The sequence below is a fragment of the Syzygium oleosum genome, unplaced genomic scaffold (genome assembly GCF_021117445.2).
Source record: "Syzygium oleosum isolate NSW1041296 unplaced genomic scaffold, Sole_v2.1 Sole_v2.24, whole genome shotgun sequence".
In the NCBI taxonomy this organism is placed as follows: Eukaryota; Viridiplantae; Streptophyta; class Magnoliopsida; order Myrtales; family Myrtaceae; genus Syzygium; species Syzygium oleosum.
In genome coordinates this window covers 932,463-955,995 of record NW_026607508.1, presented here as the reverse complement: position 1 = coordinate 955,995, position 23,533 = coordinate 932,463, and the positions used below count along the sequence as shown (strand labels likewise).

At 37.8% G+C, this 23,533-nt stretch overlaps 2 protein-coding genes and 1 long non-coding RNA gene across 3 annotated transcripts; all 3 read left to right on the top strand.

The window, feature by feature from the left end:
• Positions 1-841: 841 nt before the first annotated feature.
• LOC115662511 (rust resistance kinase Lr10-like) lies at positions 842-3,985 on the top strand. Its single transcript, XM_056302538.1, has 3 exons — positions 842-1,764; positions 2,548-2,601; positions 2,674-3,985. The coding sequence occupies exons 1-3, from the start codon at positions 948-950 to the stop codon at positions 3,825-3,827; spliced, it is 2,025 nt and encodes a 674-aa protein (XP_056158513.1). The 5' UTR covers positions 842-947; the 3' UTR covers positions 3,828-3,985.
• A 585-nt stretch (positions 3,986-4,570) lies between these two features.
• LOC130134800 (uncharacterized) lies at positions 4,571-9,192 on the top strand. The gene is made up of 3 exons (XR_008814307.1): positions 4,571-5,174; positions 5,243-5,340; positions 8,776-9,192. It is a non-coding gene; the product is annotated as an uncharacterized LOC130134800 (long non-coding RNA).
• A 13,029-nt stretch (positions 9,193-22,221) lies between these two features.
• Positions 22,222-23,195, top strand: LOC130134871 (uncharacterized). The gene has a single exon (XM_056302649.1). The coding sequence runs from the start codon at positions 22,264-22,266 to the stop codon at positions 23,008-23,010; it is 747 nt and encodes a 248-aa protein (XP_056158624.1). The 5' UTR covers positions 22,222-22,263; the 3' UTR covers positions 23,011-23,195.
• The last annotated feature ends 338 nt before the right edge of the window (positions 23,196-23,533 follow it).

Here is a 23,533-nt window from a genome sequence, read left to right as displayed (position 1 = left end):
GTCATCGAGAAAAGAGTTCTCATGTCCCGGTACTTATTTAGGTTCTTATAAAAAAATCAAGAACAAAATGTAGAATTGAACTCGTATTTTCTTAAACTTATTAGTGACTAATATACACTCTGATTATGTAATTACTATGCACATAAATTGTTGCAAATTTTTACATTTTAACTTCAGATATGGATTTTTTTTTTCAGATTTGTGCAAGAAAATATGTAGTCATTTGTAGCTAAATCAATGATGACGTTGTGAAACTTATATTTGTCATATACGATACTTTTCTTGTAATGATTTATTCCATGAAATGATTCGAACATGTATGTAATGGATTATGTATGAAGTTTGTAACTTAATTTAACAAACATGAGGTACATATCAAGTGATAAAGTGCCGACGATTGAACAGAAAAATCTTCAAGGATGATGGAGAAGAAGAAGTTTCGAGTCAAGCTAGTTTTTATTTTTGATATTGTTCCTCAAAACCAGATATCAATTTTCCTATGACCGGGACTCGTGGGGCGGAGAAAGAAGATGGAGAAGAAGGAAGGAGAAAAAAAACGAAGAGGAAAACAAGAAGCAAAATGGCGTATCAGAAGGAAGTGATGGGGAAAGAGGGAGAGAGAAAGATATGTTTGTTGACGGGACGTGGAACTAACAATCACGGCGAGAGAGTGGAAGAAACTTTTGAAATTTCAATGGGTGTAAATTTCGTAGATGGCGCTGTATATCGAGGTCATTAAGTTTGGGTCCACCTCCTTTAATTTCTTGATTTCCATGCATTTGTTCCGTTGACTGACTTGGGCTACTCTATAGCACAAGGCGACTCCAAAGTCTCAAATCAAACAAGGACGTCCTACCTTTTTCCATCTTTTTATATTGTGCCTCTCCTCCGCACGCACCAAGCAATTCTTAACCAAATTTCTCTTTCGACCAAAGACAAACAGAGACATGATTACTGCTATCAGCTCCATGAATGTCTATCCAGTGTTGCTACTCGTCCTTGTTCTATTGCAAGCAATGGCCAGCAATGCTAAGTCGAGTAATCAGCAGTGCGCTTCATCCTGTGGTGATATTCGCAATATAAGCTATCCGTTTCGATTGAAGAGTGATCCGAAAGGATGCGGTAACCCAAAGAAAGAGTTGGTTTGTGAAGACAATCGCACTGTTATGTATTTACTTGATGGCCGATTCTATGTGCAGTCTATTAATTATTCCACTTATCAAATCATATTGGTCAACGATGGGTTGCAGAAGGATAATTACTCGTCTCTCCCCCATTATTCATGGCAACTCTATGACTTAAATATCGATGCAAACAGCTCATACGGCAGGTCTGAAGAAGGAGCGGTCATCATTGTGAACTGCTCAAAGCCGGTTAATTCTCCATTTTACATCTCTACTTCTCCATGCATTGAGGGGTCGTACTCTTCCAACACATCATCGAATTGGAACTTGTATGCTCTGCTCAATCCCAAGGCATCGGATGTTAGGGAGTTTTGCACCATTAGCAGTTGGACACCAGTTTCGGATGATTTTGGGCCTTCTAAGGGGGTTAATATTAGCTTCTACAACTACAAGCTAATCCATAAAATCATGGCCGATGGATTTGCTCTCTCCTTTTATGAACTTTCGGTGAAGAAAACTTATTTTTTCTGCTTTGATTTCTATGGCTACTTTCATTTCGATTGCCACTTTGATTCCTATAGAATTGGCGGCGATAACTTCCCCGAAGGTCCGGTTTGTGGATTCAAGCTCTACTCTGGCGGTAAGAATTGGTTGGCAATGAAAACAGTAATTTTGCATGATTCTCTGCACACTTTCACTTGCTACTTTCTCTTCAAAACTAGAAAATGAAAGGATATCTAATTTCCAAGAAAATTATGACAAAAATTATATGATTGTGTACGTTAAAGTTGTGTATTTGAAAGGTTTCGGGAGGTTAGCATTACTTATTAATATCAAATTGAAGGAGTTGCAAGATTCGCAAACAATTGAAAAAGTGATGGTAGAAGCCACCCCCCAAACAGACCCACATCAGCTGCACATATACATGTGCCTAGATTATAACTCCTTTCCGCGAAAGGGCTACAACTCCCACTCTAAGAAAGAAAAAAAAGGATTATTGTGAGAGCACCCACATGACTAGTTTTTTGTTCGCATAGAATTTACATTTTCTTATTTTCTTAATTAGTTCTTCAATTAGTCACTTAACTAATAATTCAAGAGACACTCGTAAACATTCCTTAACGAACTGTAGTTGTGTATCGGTAGGAGGAACAAAATTATTAATTAAAAATGAAATTCATTGTTTCTCTATATTTGTTGACCACTAACAATGCGAAATGAGTTTTTGTATCGTCTATCATCTATGTCAAATGAAGCTTCTTATATCCATTTATTTGCAAATTCACGGATCCCACATCTTATATTCTTTTGAACAAAATTCAACTTGTGCAAAGTAGCTTGCTACTATTCTCTTTTCTCGTGAGTTTTGTTTGCATACTTCTTTTCCTTCAATTCCTTTTCACACCATTCATTCCTTCTATAGGTGTCCCAGATGATATCGCAATTTGCACAGCTTGGGATTTTCCAGTACTACTAGGTAAGCCGCAATGATTTGTTCTTAACATTAATACACAAGAAACTTATTCTAACCTAGCAAAATTTTCTTCAGCGTTTTTCTGTGTAGCGAAATTCGTAATCGGGGTGCCATTTGTTTTGATATTTCTAATCTACAAGTACAAAAGAAGGCACTTAGCAATGGACAAGAACATCGAGGAGTTTTTGCAAACTCATAACAACTTCTTGCCCATAAGGTACTCTTACTCGAATAGAAAAAAGATCACCAGAAACTTTAAATACAAACTAGGTGAGGGTGGATATGGTTCCGTGTACAAAGGAATGCTCAAAAGCGGCAACGAAGTGGCCATCAAGATCTTAAAGAAGTGCAAGGCCAATGGCCAAGATTTTATTAGTGAAGTGGCTACTATTGGAAGAATTCACCATGTTAATGTTGTGCAACTAATCGGTTTTTGCTTTGAAGGCTCGAAACAAGCTCTTGTGTATGATCTCATGTCAAATGGATCTTTGGATAAGCACATTTTCAGTGAGGAAGATGACAAGTTTCTTGATTACAAGAAAATATATGAGATCGCTCTTGGGGTGGCAAGGGGAATCAAATACTTACATCAGGGTTGTGACATGCAAATACTACACTTTGATATCAAGCCTCATAACATTCTTTTAGATAAGAATTTCACTCCAAAAGTTTCTGACTTTGGACTAGCGAAACTTTATCCCACAGATCATAGCATAATTTCATTGACTGCTGCAAGAGGAACCTTGGGATATATGGCGCCTGAGTTGTTGTACAAAAGCATTGGCGGTGTATCTTATAAAGCGGATGTATACAGCTTCGGGATGATGCTCATGGAATTGGCAGGTAGAAGGAAGAATATAAATGCAAATGCAGAACACTCAAGCCAAATTTATTTTCCTTTGTGGGTATACGACCAAGTTAGTGAAGGTACAAGTGTTGAAATGGAAGAAGTTGTAGAAGAGGAAAGGAAGGTGATAAAAAAGATGATAATAGTTGCACTTTGGTGTATACAATTAAACCCTGATCATCGTCCTCCAATGAGCAAAGTCCTAGAAATGCTTGAAGGAGATATTGGTAAACTTCAAATGCCTCCAAAACCGCTTACTTACCCATCGGATGTGTCAATTGACAATCACATAACCGAGATGGAGCTAAAAACGTTCTCAACTTCTTCAAGCGCTCCGATAATTTCAGCTAATTTTCCTTTTAGAGATAGCAATGATGTCTAGAGAAGCATGCACAATTTGAGTGGAAAAGCTTTGTGTATTTGCCCACAATCTAGTATTATGTTGGGAGGGACTTGAGCTAGTCTAGCTCGATACTAATTACTTTTGAGATTGTCTTCTTGTGGCTCTTAGCTTAATGTTGTGTTACTGTATTTCATATAGTTTTACTCTCTTGCATTCTCCTTCAAAAGGATAAAAAAAATTTGTAAGATAGCAAGGACAAAAACAGAGGAGAAGGCGACGGACATCGTGAACTTTCCTCCCTCATTACGAGATTTCAGGTAATGACAATGAAAAAGCTGACAATAACCCATGATCTTGCTCCTTAAATTGCTACTACCAACATATGATTTCTTGATATCAACAACCGATTTTGACTTGTGAATTCATTTTCAAAGAAAATATACATGTATACATTTTACAAAATAGACAAATCTGTCTATGCAAGAAATAACTTTTATCAAAATGGGAAAGATTAAGATCTTAGATGAAACAATTCAATTAAGTTTATATTATAAGAACTTATAATCTATTTTAAAGTTAACATGAAATTGCTGACGAGTAACAAGATTGAAAAATATCAATTTTCTCTTATATCACTTGATTACGGCAAAAAAAAATAAATTTGGGTAAAAAACTAGTATATTTATTTAATTATAAGAAGTTGGAGGATACATTCCATAGGCTTCAGAATACAGTAAATTCCAAAGACCCCGAGAAAGATAAAGAACCCAATTACTCTGTAAACTATTTCTCCTTTGGGCTTTAGCGACCCAATCAACCACCTTATTGGCTTCTTTACTGATATGGGCCAAATTTAGCTTCAAGTAGGGCTTGCGCAGCTGTTGGGCTTCGCTGATAAGCAGATGGAGCTCCCAACTGATCTGTGCTTGATCTGCGAGCCCACTTATCAGATCCAAGTGATCCGTTTCAATCTCCACCTCTTCTCCCGATCGAACGAGAAAGTACTTTAGGGTTTGTACCAAGGCTGTCGCTTCTGTCATTGCCGCCGATGAAGCTTTGATCGATCGAGCGAACCCGTCCACCAGGCGCCCATTGTGGTCTCTACAGATAGCAGCAATAGCTCCTTCGCTCGTTCCTTCCAGATAAGCACCGTCTATGTTGATTTTTAGTTTTCCTCTCTCCGGTGGTCGCCACTGCTGGGAAGGAATTGCTGATAAAGCTTCTTCTTTTTTCTTCCCAGGAAGCCATCTTGTGCAATTTCGAAGTAACAAGTGAGCATTCTCCGCCGTACGCTCGGGATCTGGTTTCAGTGACCGAAAAATGCCGTTGTTTCTGGCTTTGCAAATCTGCTAGAGGACGCTCGCCAACAACTCGAGAGGAATGCAGGTATGTTTGAATTTGGCAAGCCGTTCATCAAATCTTGATAGTCCATGAGAGGATATGTGTATTTGCAGAGAAGGATGATCCCATACCTTCTTCGTCCAGGGGCACAGGAGGAGGATATGGTCCACAGTCTCTGGGCTTTGCTTGCAGATGCTACAAATTGGATCAGGTACGATTTGCCTCCTATATAAGTTTTCTCTGGTAGCAAGAGCATTTTGACACGCACTCCACAGAAAAAATTTAATTTTAGGTATTGTGTGGGACTGCCAAATCTTCATCCATAGGGATCGAGGAGTTTGATAGGATGATGAGGCTAGTGTTGGATTGAATATTGCGGATTCCTCTCTGATTTTGTTGTAAGCACTCTTCACCGTATAATCCCCAGTTTTGGAATTAGTCCACACCATTCTATCTTTTGTGTCCTGCGAGCTCAATGGGACTACAGAGATATCGGCCATAATGTCAGGGTCGAAGAGGTCATATAGCTGTTGTTCCTTCCATTTTACTGCTCTCTTGTCGATCAAATCAGCCACTACTCTAGGATCATCTTTATTTGCCGGTCCCCCGATCAATCCCCTTTTTAACCACCTATCCTCCCTGATTCTGATACTCTCTCCATTCCCTACCACCCATTTGATCGAAGGACTAATGGTTTCTCTACCCATTAAGATGCTTTGCCAGCCCCACGACGGTCTACTCCCTTTGCTTGCATGCCAAAAGTCTCCTTCAGGAAAATATAATCCTTTAAGAACCTTGCTCCAAAGAGAGGAAGGATTTTGAAATATCCTCCATGCCTATTTTCCCAACATAGCCTTGTTAAAAGAAATCAAATCCCGAAAACCAAGGCCTCCATTATCTTTTCTGAATTTCAGAATTTCCCATCTCTTCCAATGCATACCAGCCTGGTCGCTGCCATTTTTCCACCAAAAGGCTGCCACTTTCTTCTCAATCGCTTTACAAATGGATACTGGTATCTTGAAGATCGACATAGCATATTGAGGAATGGCTTGCACCACTGCTTTAATTAAAATCTCCTTTTCCGCTTTGGAAATCAACTTTTCCTTCCATCCTTCAAGCTTCCTAATAACCCTTGCAGTGATCCAAGCAAACATTTGCTTTTTCTTTTCTCCCCAATCAGATGGGATGCCCAAATATTTGCCGATTTTCTCAATTTCTGGAACTCGCAATTCGTATGACATATTCCTTTTTAAACTCCATGGACACTCCCTACTGAAAAAAACCCCTGATTTGTTTCTATTAATTGCTTGGCCTGAAGCATAGCAATATTGATTCAAGATAGCTGAAATGTTTTGGCATTCTCTAATGCTTCCTTCTAAGAAGAAAATCGAATCATCCGCAAAGAAAAGGTGGGATAAAGTGGGGAAGGATCTATTCATCTGGATCCCTTGAATACTCCCATTCTCCAAAGCACGTTTTAGCATGAAGGATAGACCATTCGCTACTAGAATAAACAAGTACGGGGATAGTCGATCGCCTTGGCGAATGCCTCGCAAAGGTTGGAAATAAGGCTGGTGCTCTCCATTGATTTTGACACTAAAAGTAACTGACGAAACACATTGCATAATCCAATTCACCCATTTTGAGCAGAATCCCATTTTCAACATACTGGCCTCCAAAAAATCCCATTCCACTATCGTAAGCCTTTTGCATATTCAGTTTTAGAATCGCCTGAAATTTCTTCTTTCTTTTTCGTACTCTCAACTGGTGGAGCACCTCTTGGACGATTAGGATATTGTCTTGAACCTGTCGTCCACATACGAAGGCACTCTGTTCTTCTGAAATCAACTACGGTAGCCACAGCTTGAGTCTATTTGCCATGACTTTAGAAATGATTTTATAGGCAAAGTTACATAAACTGATAGGTCGAAACTGCTCCAGTTTTTCGGGGTTTGAGACTTTTGGGATCAGGGTAATATGTGTTCTATTAAGCTCAGGGTCGAGGTACCCATATGTAAAGAAATTCTGTATCTTCTTAAACATATCGAGCTGGACATCTTCCCAATGATGTTGAAAGAATTGTCCATTCAAACCATCTGGCCCCAGTGCTTTGGTGGAACCTAGCTGGTGAATCGCCATCTTCACTTCCTCCAAGGATAAGTCTGCTATTAAACTGTGGTTTATTTCCTCCCCGACTAAACATGGATAGTTTTCCAAGACTGGTTCAAAGTTTAGAGAGCCGCAAGAACTATAAAGGTTTTGGAAAAAACTCACTGTCATTTGCTTCAACTGGTTGCTGTCCCGCACCCATTCATTGCTGGAGTTTTTTAACATCCTTATCCTGTTTCTTTGTCTCCTTTGAATCGTTGTTGCATGGAAGTATTTTGTATTTTTATCCCCCCACTTTAACTAGTTTATTCTTGATCTCATTCCCCAGTACATCTCCTCTTGTCGCCAAAGTTTTTCAATCTCCCCATTTAGAGAAGCAATTCGCTCTCTTTCACCACCCAAACCTGGGTTACTATTAATGGACATGAGTTCATTTTTCAAGGAGTTTATCTTCCAAAAAGCATTGGTGAACTTTTTCCTACTCCATTTTTCCAACTCCCTTGCAACCCTTCTTAATTTTTCCAGCAAATCAGCCTTAGAAGAATGCCAAACATCTCTAATAATATATGCCCACATTCAGCATCTTCTAGCCAAAAGGCTTCAAATCTGAATTCTTTTTTCCTCTTGACTAAATCCGGGAATAAAGAAATCATAATGGGGCTATGATCCAAGCCTAAGGCCGGTAATGCTATAACTTCAGCCCTTGGGAAAGTAATCCTCCACTCTATAGTACAAACTGCTCGATCTAGTTTTTCCTTAATATATGCACTCCTCTCTCTATTGTTGGTCCATGTGAACGCTCACCGTTTACTCTCCAAATCCATCAAGTAACAAGCATCAAGACAATCCCTGAACGCTTGAATTTTGTAGTTTTCAGCCATACGCAAGCCAACCTTTTCCCAGTAATAAAGTACTTCATTAGAGTCTCCAACACAAACCCAAGGGAGTCGATTCGCTATGCTGATTTGATACAGTTCAGCCCATAGTTGTAGCCTAGAGTGGAAGTCATTTGGAGCATGGACAAAAGTGATTCGCATTCTCTGTTTGCTTTCTACAATCTCACATACAAGATTCACTAGATGCCCGGAGTATGAATCTATTGTGATCGACATAGTTTCATTCCAAAACAAAGCCATTCCCCCCGCTATGCCAACATGATTCACTATAAAGCACTTTTGGAACTGCAGCCTTCACTTCAAACGATGTACAACTTCTTCTTGATTTTTAGTTTCCATTAAAATCGTTAAAGAGGGCCTCTCCTGAGCCACAAGAACTCTTAAAGCTTGATTTGTCAGGGGTGTGCCCAACCCCTAACAATTCCAGCATACGAGCTTCATTTGTAACCTAGTGGCTTATTGGCAGTGGCCACCAAAGCCCATATTTTCTCCTCTGAAAGCAACTGAATGGGAGTCTCAAGTAGCTAAGTTTCATCCAAAACGGGCATAATAGAACAGTTCTTCTCATAAGGACTGAAGCGTTTCGCTTTTTTACCTGCTGGAATCTTCTATCCTCAGCTTTTTCTTGTGCATTTCCGCAGGTTTTAAAGCTTTAGCAGACCAAGCGACCTTCTGTCACCAAGGCCAGTGCATCAACAGCCATTTGTTGACTGGCAAAATTGTCAAGACCAAGGACACAGAGAGAAGAAGAAAGAGCTGGTAGGGTTTGTGGGTAATGGGGGAAGGGGTTTAGGGTTTAACAGGGTTTTGGGTTTCTGATGTAAAGGGGTAATGATTTTTCCACGAAGAAGTGGAAAGATTGAAAAGAAAAAAAGGAAAGCGGATTGACATAGGAAAGGGATTAGGGTTAGAAATTTGGATTGAGATTGAAGAGAGCTACCACAAAATAGGGTAGAGAGAAGCTCTCATGATGAGAGAGAGAACTGGAACCGATTCCAGAGCCTGAAATTTTTACGGCAATTTCAATTGACTGGTTTTTAGAATTTTAGGGTACTTTAGGGCCTATTTAGTAACGTTTCTGTTTTTCTGTTCTTTTGTTCTCTGAAACAGAAAAAGAAGAAATTCGTTTAGTAACGTTAGTTAGTTTTTTTGTTCCCCGGAACAAAAAAGCGGTTAAAGAAAAGATTTGGAACAGAAATAAGAAGTAAAAAAAGTTTACTTTTCTGTTTTTAGAACAAAAGAGAAACAAGATCAGCTGTTTCTTTCACAAGATATTATTATACTAAACCTTAAACTCTAAATCCTAAATCCCCAAAATCTTAAACCTCAATACCAAAGCACTAAAACCCATAATACTAAAATAAAAAATCCTAAAACCCTAAACCTTCTAAACCCAAAAATCCAAACCCTAAATTCCAAACCCAAAACCTGAAACTCTGAACCCCAAAACTCTAAACTCGAAACCCTAAAACCTAAAATCGTAATTCCAAACCCTAAATCCTAAAATGCTCAACCGTAAAACCCCGAATCCTAAATCATAAACCCCAAACCGTAAACTGTAAACCCTAAACAACTAAACCACAAACCCTAAACCCAAACCCTTAAACCCTAAACTCAAAACTCGAAACACTAAACCCCAAACCCTAAATCCTAAAATCCAAAACCTAAAACCCAAAACCCCAAACCCTAAACCTCAAAACCAAAATCCTTAAACCCTAACCCAAAATCCTAAAATCCTACCCCCTGAACTGTAATTTCTTCAATCACCACCCGGTATTTGCTTTGTCTATAATGAGTAATTTTTTTTATGATTGTATTAAGGTCATCAAATTCTATATCATAATATATTATTATTCTATTTCTAGTCCAATTTTATTCAAACATGAATTGTTAAGTCTCATCAACTGTAATTTCCTTGACCAACATCCGATGTTTGCTTTGTCTATAAGGAGTAATTTTCTTTATGATTGTATTAAGGTCATCCAATTCTATATTATAATATATTATTATTTTATTTCTAGTTCAATTTTATCCGAATATGAATTGTTAAGTCTTCACTGACAATTTTATAATTAGATGAAAAAATTGGGAATAGAAATTTTTAGTGTCCTGCCAAATGCATTTCTATTCCTTTTCTACTCAAGGAATATAAATTTTGTGCAATTACTAAAGCATTTTTTTCTCAGAAACTCGTCTAGGGAATATAAATAGAAAAAATAATTTCTGAACAGAAATTGTCTCTAGAAACAGAAACGTTACTAAAAATACCCTCAATGAAACTTCATCAATCTGGTTATGTACCCGACATTGGCCATGGAGGGAAGGGAGAGAAGGGGAGGCGACCCCTTACCCGCAAAAAAAAAAAGTTACAAATATCGGCTATAGAGAATTTAATCTCATATTTAGTTTCATGCTCAAAAATTTTATTTTTCAAAAAATTATATCAAAATCCATGTCAGTTTGCTTAAAATGAATTCCAGAATTTGACGGTTTCTTAGTTTTCTCAAATGGATCACCTCATAATATCGAGAACTCACTTCTTCCTCCCAGCTGTTCAGAATCACGGTCCCGCGCAGCTCTGGTGGTGGCGAGCATGTGCCGGTTCTCTTCCCCACCTCTCTATTCCTCTCAGTTCTTCCCTCTCGGGAAACTGAGGCTCACAATGATGGGTTTCAACAAGAGAGCAATCGAATGCGTTACATTGCAGACATGCGAATCATGCCCACCGGCACCCTTGAAGAAGAGAAATGGTGCAAAAAGTCAGACATGGGAAATCAAGTGGAACCTGGGTCACGTGAAGCAATGCCGGTCGGAATTCCCAGGTGAGAGGGGGGGTCGTTAGATTGAAATTCGAGTTTTCGTGGCAGATACTTCCTAATGGCCAATTGTGCGAACCAATGAATTTCGATGAAAAATATTTGCTAAGATTTTGTTGCAATAGAGCTTTATTCAAAGTGTGGGATGCAGGAGGCGACAGAGGAACCGAAAGGGTAAATAGGAATTTAAGGAGATTGAGTTCGGTTCCACTCTTCCATGAGTGAATCAGCTAACTGTTTCATTCTGTAGGAAAGATCCTTCGAGACCGGTGAAAATTTTTTACAGCCTCGATGAAGCCAGTTGAAATCATGCTTTTTTCCTTTGTTTTCTGCATTTTCTCTACTTAGTGAGTTTCGCTGTAATTAGAGAACAAAAAGATGAGCAACAAATATTTAGGAAAAAGTTGCTTAGGAAGATATTGTTATGGTTGGGCGATTGCAATAAGCTTGTCATGCTAGCTTCAAACATGTTGAGGTTCGAGCTAAATCTTGGCATCTTGCTGGCACTTTTTTTCTTGGCCCTCCTCTGAAATATGATCTCATAGTTAAATATAGATGCCATTGGGGGATTCTTAATTCCCCATGCAATAACTTCTCTCTCCAAAGGCATAAAATCATCTGGAGGAGCTTGAAACAAATTGAATGATCTTTATTTTCACTTGTTACTTCATACAAGAACTTAGCAGTTTAGCCATTGCCTTGGACCTCTCGGTAATAAAGGCGATCACTTACATTAGAAAGCACCAGAGTCACTGATTTCATCCCTTTCTAAAGAATGCTATTCTTAGACTTGATACAAAATTGAACGAAAGGATTCATATATTCGAACCTGCTTAGTGGGATGAGATTTAGTTTGTTGCTCTTATTGTTGTTGTTGCTCATTTCTAGACCACCTTTCCTATTTAATTGATGCACTGTACAATCTATTAATTTGACAGATAGCACTGTATTATAAGCTATAGTAATTTTATCAACTTCCTGAGCAGATCATATTCGGTCAGACAATTAGCTGCCTCGGCATATGGGGCCCTCTGCGCTGTAGCTTTTTCTATTCCAATAACATCTAATGGAAGACAACATTGTCATGCTTTTACTATGGTGGATAGGTTCATTAGCTGGTCACTACCATCGCTCCTAACATAATTGCTGGAGATGGTACAGCAGAACTGGTACTCGACAGCCTCCAGTTTCTTAACGTTGGGAATTTTAATGGAAATGAAAAATATGCATTACCAATTCTCAAAGCATGCTCACAGCTACTCCAAGATGAGTGAAGCTCCTTGAGTTTATTGCATAGCCTCTTGGCATTATAACTCTGATCTCACTAAAGTTTTCTATATGCTTCCAAACCCACTTTTGTGGACATTGTGGATCTGCTTCTTGGTTGGGCATTGATACCGGACTTCGGAGAATCAGAGAGACATGTTATTGTGGATTTTTTCATGCAATTCCAAAAGCATTGGGTCCGTAATTTGCAGTTCTCGCTTGGATTGATGTCGAAGTTCCAGGGTGACATGGATGCGCTACCGCGTGATGGGGTCTGGGTACTCCACAACAATTTCGAAGACTGCTCTCCCTGCTCTTTTGTTTTTATACCATCCTGCAGTCCACTGCTTCTGGGTTGAAGCAAATCTTCTTGGACAAATAAGCGTCCACTTAACAAGATGCTACCGCAGCTGAAAAGTACAATATTTGACGTTTAAGAATCCTCCAAAATCTGCCGATTCACTTGCAGATGTATGATGGCCATCTGATGGATGGCAATCCTGTGTATAGCCGGTAAGATGATAAGAACTTATGCGTGTGTACCTTTAAATTTGAAGGAAGAAATGGATTTTAGTTTTCGTGGACCATGAATTTTAGATTTTGCAAAGATCTCGCCTAATTCCAATGTAATGTCTTTAGGCGAACTATACATCATGACAGACGTAGATTTCCGATGGCCAGTCAACAAAAGTAAAAAGCTCTGGAAGAAATCACATAAGATTGATTTTGGTAAATCAGCTGAAAATTATCGCCTCCTTTTTGAATTTTTGAGCTATGTGACGGAGTTGCACAATCAAGAATGGGTTGGGCTGACATTTATGTCTGGATATGCCAAAACCCGGATCCGAAATACAGAAGACCACCGGGTTAAATCCACTGCTTTAATACTCGTCAATTTAGGCAGCATCAACACTAGACCTCACTCCACTCGTTCGCCATTCCCTCGCTTCATCAATCCCGCACTTCTCTCGCTCTCTCTGTGTGAACTGTCGCTGGAGTTGAAGTTGGCAGCTCTACGGCACTACTAAGAACTAAGAAGCTGTTAGAAATGTAATAGGCAATAATGTTTTTCTAATTGTGTGATGTTTAGGATGAAGGATAACGTGTCATGTTTATGATGAAGGATAATTTAGTGCTTTATTCCTTATAGCAGACACTAATGCAACAAGGGATGTTGTTTTCATTTGGTCATGGAATAACCTTAATTTATGACATTATTGCAAACTTTCTAGAAGTTGTAAGCATCACAAAATGTATGTAGCCTCCAATATCGACATATAGCAAAAACAGATGGAAGGAAAGTGAAGTCCTTTTTTGGTGTTTCTTGAAAATAAGTTACTGTTGATTATTTTGTTATTTTTCTTTACGTGTAGATTCTTATTTGTAGATTGATTGATAGGCCTATACGTCCGACAATGCTGAAGGGCTTGTACCATGAAACTCAAGTTCTATCTTGAATTGCTCATTGCATGCTTAATTTTCTTGTGGCTGACGGATTCTTGGTTCGACACACTTAAGACCCACTGTTAAATTTTGATATTTGATGTTCTTCTCTCGATATATTTTTATTGTTGGAATTCACTTGCATACCTCATAAACCAACTTTTCTAGGCATGACCTAAATAAACTATATCCATTTTTTAAAACCTTTCTTTGCATAAGTTGTTAGATACGAGTGTATTAAGATTATTTGATCCTGAAAGTATGTTCCTGGTTTAATCTGAAGGGCTTCTCTTATCAAATCCTTTGTTGTCTGGACTTGATACAAGGAGGAAAGCGGAGTGATGGTTGAACGCCTGATCAAATAAGGCCAATTAACTCAAGGCGCGGATTGCTTCCTAGGGCACATGGAAGTGTCCTTTTTACACGCGGCAAAACACAGGTTTGCCATATGCATTCTTCTGTTATGAAAATGAACCAGTCGCTTCTCTTTTGCTGGTTGAATGGAAACGGTTTCCTCTAATTTTTGCTGGAACTTTCTTTTTCTCTTTTGAAGTGCTCTTCCATCTGCAACTTGCTAAAGTTAGATCTAGGTAGTGTATATCTTGGAGGCACTCATTCGTGTGCCAGTTCCCTGCAACCTTATTAGTATACTTTTGCATGCACTTTCATCTCTGAGATTTTGCGACTTCTTTTTGGCTTATCTGTTGAATTAGTGTCACATGCAAAAAATAGCACAGACTGAGATATATTCCTTCTCGAGACTTGAATTACGTGCGCTACAAGTCTCCTAAATGCTTGTACTGTCAAATTCAGTGTTACTACAAATCAGACTGGTTTAGATTCAGTACGATACATTCTAACGACCGATGCAGCAATGCACATGCACCAAAATATTGACCCGTGTTATCTGGCTCCATATTTTGTTGTTGAGGTGGAACTGTTCTGTTTTCTCTAATCAACTCCTCGTTTATTCTTTCCTATGGCCACCGAGATGTTTAACATTCTTCTGTTGTTTCAGTTTTGAGCTTATTAATTAACAGCTTCAGTAACCCTAATATGACTAAAACAGTCTTTTTATATTTCTATACAGAAGCCGGAGATAATATTGTCCATTTCGTTCAACAATAATGTACTTCTTGGTTTTTACTTATCAGATCCTTTACTTGGTTTTTTCTGTCATTAGCAGTGGTACTCTTGGTACTGAGCGAATGGCACAATGGGTAGACAACGTTGTGGGTGATGATGCATTGAAGAGGTTCTAACTTCAGGTCTCTGTAGACATTTCATGGAATTCACAATACATCAATATGTTGGGATGTTGGGCGTATGGGATAGCAATGGGGATGGAGTTAGATACACAGATATTTTGGTGGTGATGGCACCCTTCTTATTCTTTCTGATATTACTGGCTCTGAAGATGCATCTGGAGACGTGGATTTTAATGTGATTTATTGTGTTGTAGTTGTTTCGTGAACTTCTTATTCTCATCAATTCGTTTACTTTCCAAAGTGCCGATGCTGCAAACCACCCATAGAATAAGTAGAAATCTATTTTTCAATTTGAGATCATTGAGGATCAGGTTAGGAGGACAGCATTTTGGGGCTAAGCAAACAACAGGGCATGCAAAAGTCCCAGCGGCCCGGTGTTCAATCGATGGCATTCGTCCGGTATCATATTGGCGGATCAAGTTGGTTAAAGAAACAAGAGTATGATTGGTTGGTTTATATCCATTTGGTTTCTTTTCCCGGTAGCTGAAAATGAAGATGGCATGACTGTATTTTAGATGGACATAAAGGTTTCTGTTATTTACTTGTCAATAATCCATGGTTCAGTACCACTCTTCTAACCTGCACTCCTCTCAAAAGGATAGGGACACAACCACCCTAGACATTTGGTGAACCTTTCTTCAGAGTGGCGATAGCTAGGCCAACTAACAAGTTTCTAGATCAACCTAATGATCTATTACTCATGAAAACGCGAGCCAAAATACAAGATCTATAATTGCCAATATCCTCTTCCTCAACTTCATGAACACAAATCTGCAAATATAAAACAAAAACAAGTTTCTAGATAAAATTTTGCGTCGTGATATAATGTTGCAATCACTAAAATATTCATAATCAACACATAACCAACTCAAAGTGGCCAGTCATGATATTTATAGATCAGCAGCCACATTTTTGTTAATTCTAGTGGCAACATTTGCAATGAAGATTCGCATGCATAAAATCTGCTACTATAAGTGAAAAACTGAAGAGTGCAAATAAGCTTGGTCAGACGGAAGCACCAACCAATCACCAACAATGAGTTTAATCAAGCTCACCCGGACCACAATTTGCTTCGAGCAAGTAAGGTGCTTCAATTATGCTGATCTCTATCCCGTGAGAGAGTATTAGTATATGACATCAATTACCAACTCAGAATATTTCTAATAATTGACCACGAATTGATTACATGGTGAAATATAATTATGATAGGTGTTTAACATAGGAAAATAGTTCTTGGATTAGATCTTGCATGGGAGTTTCTATGCGAAACACTCTCGTGTCCCTGTTCATCCGGCTTTCTTCACCCCTAAAAAAAATATCAAACAGCAGAATGAACATATTGAGATTTGTTCTCAATTACCATTGCGAAATCCTCCAAAGCTCTGCTTCAACCGCTGCAAAAATAGAGAAAATCCAGAGCAAACAAACGAAATCAAATAGCAACAACCGAGATAGACATGAAGAGAGTCAACTCCTGGAGATTATGGGCCAACCTTCTATTGTAATTTTTCGTTCCTATTGTTGCACATTATTATAGGCAGAAGCGAACGATATATTCTAGAAGTACTATGTGTGAGAGTTTCACGACAAGAAAGAAGCATCCAGAGAAAGACTGCACCTATTACTATTAGTGCTTTGATTTTTTTCTTGGTTTTTTTTAAGTTACAGAAAAAAAAAAAGCATGAGGTGGCCCCTTCAGTTCTAATAGGCTGAACTGGCAAGGAAATGGGCCCGGCCGTACGGTCCGCTTATTCACCGGCTCGGGCTTGTCGTAGACTTGGTCTTTGGAGATTCCTTTACTTTTTCCCTTGAATGGGGAAGGTGAATCTTCCATTTGATTTGAGAGCCTACTCGCTTCTATGACTTTTTAAGATCATAAAATTTAATAGGAACTTTTTGATGTCGATTGCAAGAAAGACTAATAGCGAAGAAAGGCTTGGTCCAATAAGACAATTGCTATAAGCACACAGTGAATCGACTATGAGGCAAAGGATGGTTAAAAACAAAACAATATATGAAGTGATGACGTTTGAAACCTTATGATCGCAATGATTTTCTCGAAACTCGGCGCTGCATGAGTGGGCGGGACAACATGCCAACGATGTAATGTTAGGAATTGACGTAAAAGCCCAAAACATGCGCCAACACATGCTAATATATTTGTAAAGTTTAATAATGGACTCGCCCAGCGGTCCAGCCCTTAGACCAACGGCCATAAGGTTTTGAAGACTTAGCCGTCTGAGGTATCAAACTGATGTGACTTGTTCACGTCACAGCCCTTTTCTTGAACATTTGAAGTTCACGCAGTGCTTGATGGAGCCCGCAGTGGTGCCCTGAACCACTGCCCAGTCATGGCCGCACCACCACTACATCTCCACAGCGCCTATTGTCAATGCCGTGTCGACCTCGGTGGAGACAATAGCCGACATATCCTCGAACATGACCGTAGGTGTACAACCTTTTGATGTAGTCCAAATAAAGCTCAACCAACTTCACTTACATGTGAACGTCTGAACTGGATCCAAGGACGGAGGGTCACTTATTTGAGTGGGTCTCGAAGTTCTATTTTTCATATGATACATGGTACACCTATAAATTTTTATATGAAGAGTATATTTGACCTCTTTTGTAGACTTTAACCCCACTAAATTTTCGAAATTATAAACTTCACCCCTCAGAATATGAAAAGAACAAGTGGCATAAAAAAGTGCAAAATTTTTAAAAAAAATTGAATTTTTCCAAAAAAATAAAAAGATAAAGCATATTAGAAGTTCGAACTTTATATGTATGGGAATGTATTCGATTAATGAGCCCTTTTTTTGTTTCTGGTGAGTCATAAAATTTTCAATTAATGCAACCAAATCCCAATTTTCTTTATGGAAATGCAGTCAGGTCATCACTTGTACATTGTTGAGGAAAAATAAAGCATATACCGCTAGTGTAAAGGAAATTTTACACAGGGGACCTTAACCACCATTGATTTGAAAATTTTATCTATCTACTCTTTTAAATAAATGGTGGATTTAGGATGTTTATGTAAATATTTTTTACATTGGATGTGTACATTATAATTACTCTTAAAAAGATTAAGACTTGATAGTTTCAAATGAATGGCTTATGATTATATTGCACTTCATATTGCAGTTTTAAAAGTTCCGATGAACTTTTTTCATAAAAACATATCCAATCATATAAAATATTACTTCATGTAAAAGGTACCTATTTTTTTTTGCACAAAAAAATTCTTATGTGACAATTGATAAGTAATTTTTCATCCTTTAGATTTTGTGCTTAAATAAAATCTTCTCTCATAATAGTATTATATAATAAGAAAATAAAATCCATGGCTAAAATTACTCCTACCCTTGCTATATTGACATCCCTGATGAAAAGTTCACTCTTCGTCCGACGGGATCTTTTGTCCATTTGTTTAATGTCAATTGGGCCGGTCCGTCGACGTTTTTGTCTTTTGATTGTGGTCAACAATTATCACCTGTTCGTCTAATTTGTTTTTGATAGTGAGTGAGATTATCGATATAATCATTCTTTATTAGCTTAGGAAGACAGCTCGAATTCTAGATTTTATACCAATTATTCAATTGGCGACATGATATACAAGCAACCCCTTTGATTTCCTGCGCTACCATTTTGGTACTATTATTTTATTTTTGGTGGGACAAGATACTATCCTTTCATTTTATGCATTTCGTCGCTGTTTCCAACCTAATAAAGTGGGGATAAGAATTTTGGATACTACAAATGGTATGCGTTTCTGTTTCTAGAACGTTTATAGAAACTCTATGATGTGATGTTTGAGTCTTTAACTTACAGAAACTCATTTAATACTAATGCAACCTTTATATGTGAATTTTCTTCCTATAAGAAAATAAAAACTTTTGCTGGTGGTGAAATGACTCCATTTTCGAAGAGATTGTCATTGACCCGGAACTGAAATGGTTATAAATTTAGGCTTAATACAGTCTCATATTCAATTCATACCGGGCATAATCTCTTGTCGGAGTAATTTCCTACTTATGATTCGTGCAACTCCAACACTGAGGCAATTTATTTGATGGATTCCCTCTCGTTTTCTTGAAAATTGCTCCAGAATGTCCTTTCATTCATAAAAAAAAAATGGAAGATAGCTCCATACCCTTTATATTGACAATTATCTCAATTTATGTGTAGTAACATATCAGTCATGTGGGTAGAGATGATTCAAACCTTAAACATGGAAAATGCCTCATGATCATATACATGAAGAACCAAGCGAAAACACTTTTCTTTGGTCACCCTACGTGACAGTGGTGGGATGGAAGGACTATTCCCTTTCAATGTGATTGCTCATGTATTTCAATTGTCTTTCTTTTCTATACTTTCTCGTTGTAGCCAGGTTACCTTGACTGGAAAACTAGATTCTTAAAGAAAAAAAAAGAAAAAATAATAAAAAAAGAAATTGTATATATAATTCTAGAAGGAAGAGAAAAATATAAAGAGTGATGCCCTTCCAAGTCTTATAATTCCTCTAAGGCATCAATTTTCTTAGGACAAACTGCACCTACTGGGATCAACTCACGAGCTTGAATGCTTATCAAAATCATACCAATTTAGAGCCATGTTGATTTTCTTTGTAACACAAGCACGTTGCTTTAATTGATTGCACCAATGTCTGTCTCGATATGAAAAAACTCAATTTTTCTTAGATTGAAATCTCATTGACTTAAGTTGCAAATATAGATAGTGCCACTCCACTAACTCATTGACTTAGCCCTTATTTAGTCTCTTATGTTATCACAGCACATGAAGCAACTATAGTTCTTTTCTCTCACTTTTTTTTTCACAATTAGTTAATTACTTTTTCGCTTTTCGGCAAATTGTTAAAAGGTTTGGGATTAAATTGGCATAATTAAGGTTTAGGACTAAATTGGCACAATTGAAAAATTTAGGACTGAATTGACACAAGTGAGATATGTTTAGGACTTTTTTGGTAATTTTCCCTATTTGAATAGGGTCTCGAATTTGTATTTTCCATAATATAGGCCTAAATTTTTTTACATGAAGTGTACATTTGACATCTTTTGTAGATTTTGACCCCACTATATTTTTGAAATTACAAAATTGACCCTTCAAAATATGAATAACCAAATGACATCAAAGAAAGCACCAATATTTAAAATTTACATTTCAATTTTTTAAAAAGATAAAGGTAAAAAAAATAGCATATTAGAAGTTCGAATTTTTATGAGTGGAATGCAGTTGAGTGATGAGCCTTTTTTATTGCGAATGAGCTCTAAATTTTTCAAGTGATGCTATCGAATCCCAATTTTTTTTTTTTGAAAGTGCAGTCAAGTCTATCTAGTTATCACTTCTCCATTGTCTTGTACAATTAAATTTCTAACACTATCACTTTAGCAATTTACAGTACTAATACCCATTAAACTTTGTCACCTTTTGAAAAGATGCATAATATAGCATATACCGTCACTAGAAAAGAAATTTTACACAAGGGGCCTTATTCACCTTTTCAAATCAACAGTGGATTTGCGTCCAAATTTTGTTTACACTGGAGGTGGACATTATAATTACTCTTAACAAGATTAAGACTTGATAGTATCACATGAATGATTTATGACTAGATTGCATTTCATACTAAGGTTTAGAATTTCAGAAGAGCTTTTTTGTGTAAAATTTCATCCAATCATATAAAGCATTGCTCATATAAAAGGTAACTATTTTGTTGTTGCACCAAAAAAATTCTTATATGACAATTTATGTAATTTGTTGTGCTTTAGTTTTTGTATTAATATAAAATCATGTCTCATAATAATATGATACAATAGAACCATAAAAATCTACGGCTAAACTTACTTTGACCCTAGCAATATTGACACCACTTATGAAATGTTCAATGTCAATTGGGCCGGTCCATCAACGTTTTTGTCTTTCGATTGCGGTCCCCAATTATCACTTGTTCTTCTTCTTTATTTATTTATTTTTTGTCTTTATTAGCTCAGGAAGAGAGCTCAAAATTCGTTTTTTAATGCACATTATTGATTTTGCAACATGATATCCTACCAACCCCTTAATTTCCTACGCTGCCATTTTGTTAGTATAATTTTATGCATCACATTACTAAATTCAACCTATTCAAGTGGGGATAAGAGATACTACAAATAGAATGCGTTTCTGTTTCAAGAAAATCACAGCCCTTTTCACCAAAACTGCATGCATATTTTATTTTGAGTCTTTGACTTGTAGGAACTCATTCAATGCTAGTGCAACCTACATGTGAGATGTTTGTACCTCAAATGAGAAAACAAATCTTTTGCCAGTGAAATAGCTCCATTTTCGGAGAGATTCTCGTTGATTCGGAACTGAAATGGCTTTGGACTCGGGTTCAACACAAGATCTCATATTCAATTTGTACTCGACACAATCTCTTATGAAGTAATTTCCTCTGTACGAATCGACCATCTGGAATATGATAGCCATTTTTTTGGTCAATCAGGAAAATGGATTCACTCTCGTTTCATTAAAATTGCTCTAGAATACCTGTCATCAATAAAATGTTAAACTCAAATCACAAAAGAAATACTCAGGAAGCATAAGACCATATAACCAGAATCAAGCGAAAGCACTTTCTTTTGGTCACTCTATGTGACAGCGGTGGGATAGAAGGGACTATTCCTTTTTAATGGGTCTTATTGACCATAAAAGGAAAAAAAAAAAGAGTGATGCTCTTCCAAGTCTTATAATTCCTTTAATGTGTTGATTTTCTTAGGACAAACTGCACCTATTGGGATCATCTCATAAGCTTGGATGCTTATCAAAATCATTCCAAATTAGAGCCACATTAATCTTATTTGTAACATAGGCGCGTTCTTTTAATTGATAGCATTAATGTCCGTCTCAACATGAAAATCTCAATTTTTCTAAGAATGAAATCTCATTGACTTAAGTGGCAAAAATAGATAGTTCCACTCGACAAACTCATTGACTTAGCCCTTACTTAGTCTCTTATGTCATCACGGTACATGAGACAACTGTAGTCCTTCTCTCTATTTCACAGTTAATTAATTACTTTTTGGCTTTTCGGAAATTTTCATGATTCCAAGCGATCCTAATAAATGCACTTGCACTCCACTTTAGGGATAGAAACAAACTGCGATAGTGACAAACAATCACTACAGCATGTGCAGACACAATAGTCAACTACATTAATTGAATAGATGTTGTGTGTTCATTTCATCCTCGAGCCGCCTTATTTATAGACTCCGCGGGTATACTCGAGATTTCATAAACCTCATCGTAAGCTGATACATTACATCTTTTCAGAATGAGACCTTTGAAGCTCTTCCTTCTCTTCACCTTTGTCCTCGTTGCTCTGAAACCAACACAAGCAGCTCGAGACATCATCTGTGAAGTCCTCGACAACACCTCCGAAACCCGTGACCCCAGATTCGGGGACGAGATCGGATTTGGATACGCTTTGGAAGCTTTATCAGACGCTTCTGACTTTGTCTTTGAGACGTTCAATCAAAGCAACGGTGGGGGAAGAGGCTACCCGACAGTTCTCATGATCATCGAGAGCTTCCTCGCCAACGGATATTCCCCCACCATCGCGACCAACAATGGCAGCCAATTCCGAGTGAACGCAGACTACCTCCAGGCCTACGTTGGTGACGTGAAGGCTGAGTTCACGGGGATCGTATACCACGAAAGCGCTCGCGTATGGCAATGGACAGGCAATGATACTGCCCCCATTGGCCTTATCACAGGCATCGCTGACTACATCCGATTGAGGGCGAGATGGCCATCAAAGTATTGGCCGCCGAGAGGATCCGGTTGCAGATGGGATGATGGGTATGCTGTGACGGCGTATTTCCTGGAGTTTTGCAGCAGGAAGAGGCGTGGGTTCGTGTCAGACCTCAATGCGATGATGGAGAATTCGTACTCTGATTCGTTCTTCGTGATCCTACTCGGTCAGTCTGTGGATGAATTATGGAAGGAGTATATTATGTCCCACAATGAGACCGATGTCCTAGAACCAGCAATAGCACCAGAGCATGGCGTACTGAATTAATCAATCAGGTGACTATATGAGACAACTATGATAATGTCTAGGGGGTTTATTTCCTTTTTCCTCATCTATAAATATACGATTCAATAAAATGTTGAGGAAGTACCAAAGCAGGAAAGATTACTAAGGGTTCATTATGCAGGAGCTTGTATTTTCATTGCATCTTTGCATAGGTATCTCTCTCTCTCTCGAATAATTTCTCTCAAATTTAGTAAGCTGTCTGTGAAAGCATATCACTTTGAAATTTTTGAGGTGTAAAAAAAAAAAAGAAACCAATGCTCCATCTGTTTGCAACGATCGGCATTACTCCTAAAGTCACGAAAATTTTGTTTTTCATTTTTTGGTTTTCGGTTAGCAAGTCATCAAATTTAATGAACAACACGGCTCTTGCGTACACAAAAAAGTCAAGAAATAGTTTCATTCATCACATCAGATAGATCGTGAAAAATCACAATGTGTTTCCAAAAAGATGGGAAGAGCGGCAACCAAATCCAATATTCAATAAACATGTCAAAATTGCATATAA

Bases quoted from the DNA above. Each gene is read 5' to 3' on its own strand.
- LOC115662511 (XM_056302538.1), top strand. From the start codon at position 948: ATGATTACTGCTATCAGCTCCATGAATGTCTATCCAGTGTTGCTACTC. The intron at 1,765-2,547 runs GTAAGAATTGGT...TTCCTTCTATAG, and splicing joins ATTCAAGCTCTACTCTGGCG to GTGTCCCAGATGATATCGCA. The intron at 2,602-2,673 runs GTAAGCCGCAAT...AATTTTCTTCAG, and splicing joins GGATTTTCCAGTACTACTAG to CGTTTTTCTGTGTAGCGAAA.
- LOC130134871 (XM_056302649.1), top strand. From the start codon at position 22,264: ATGAGACCTTTGAAGCTCTTCCTTCTCTTCACCTTTGTCCTCGTTGCT.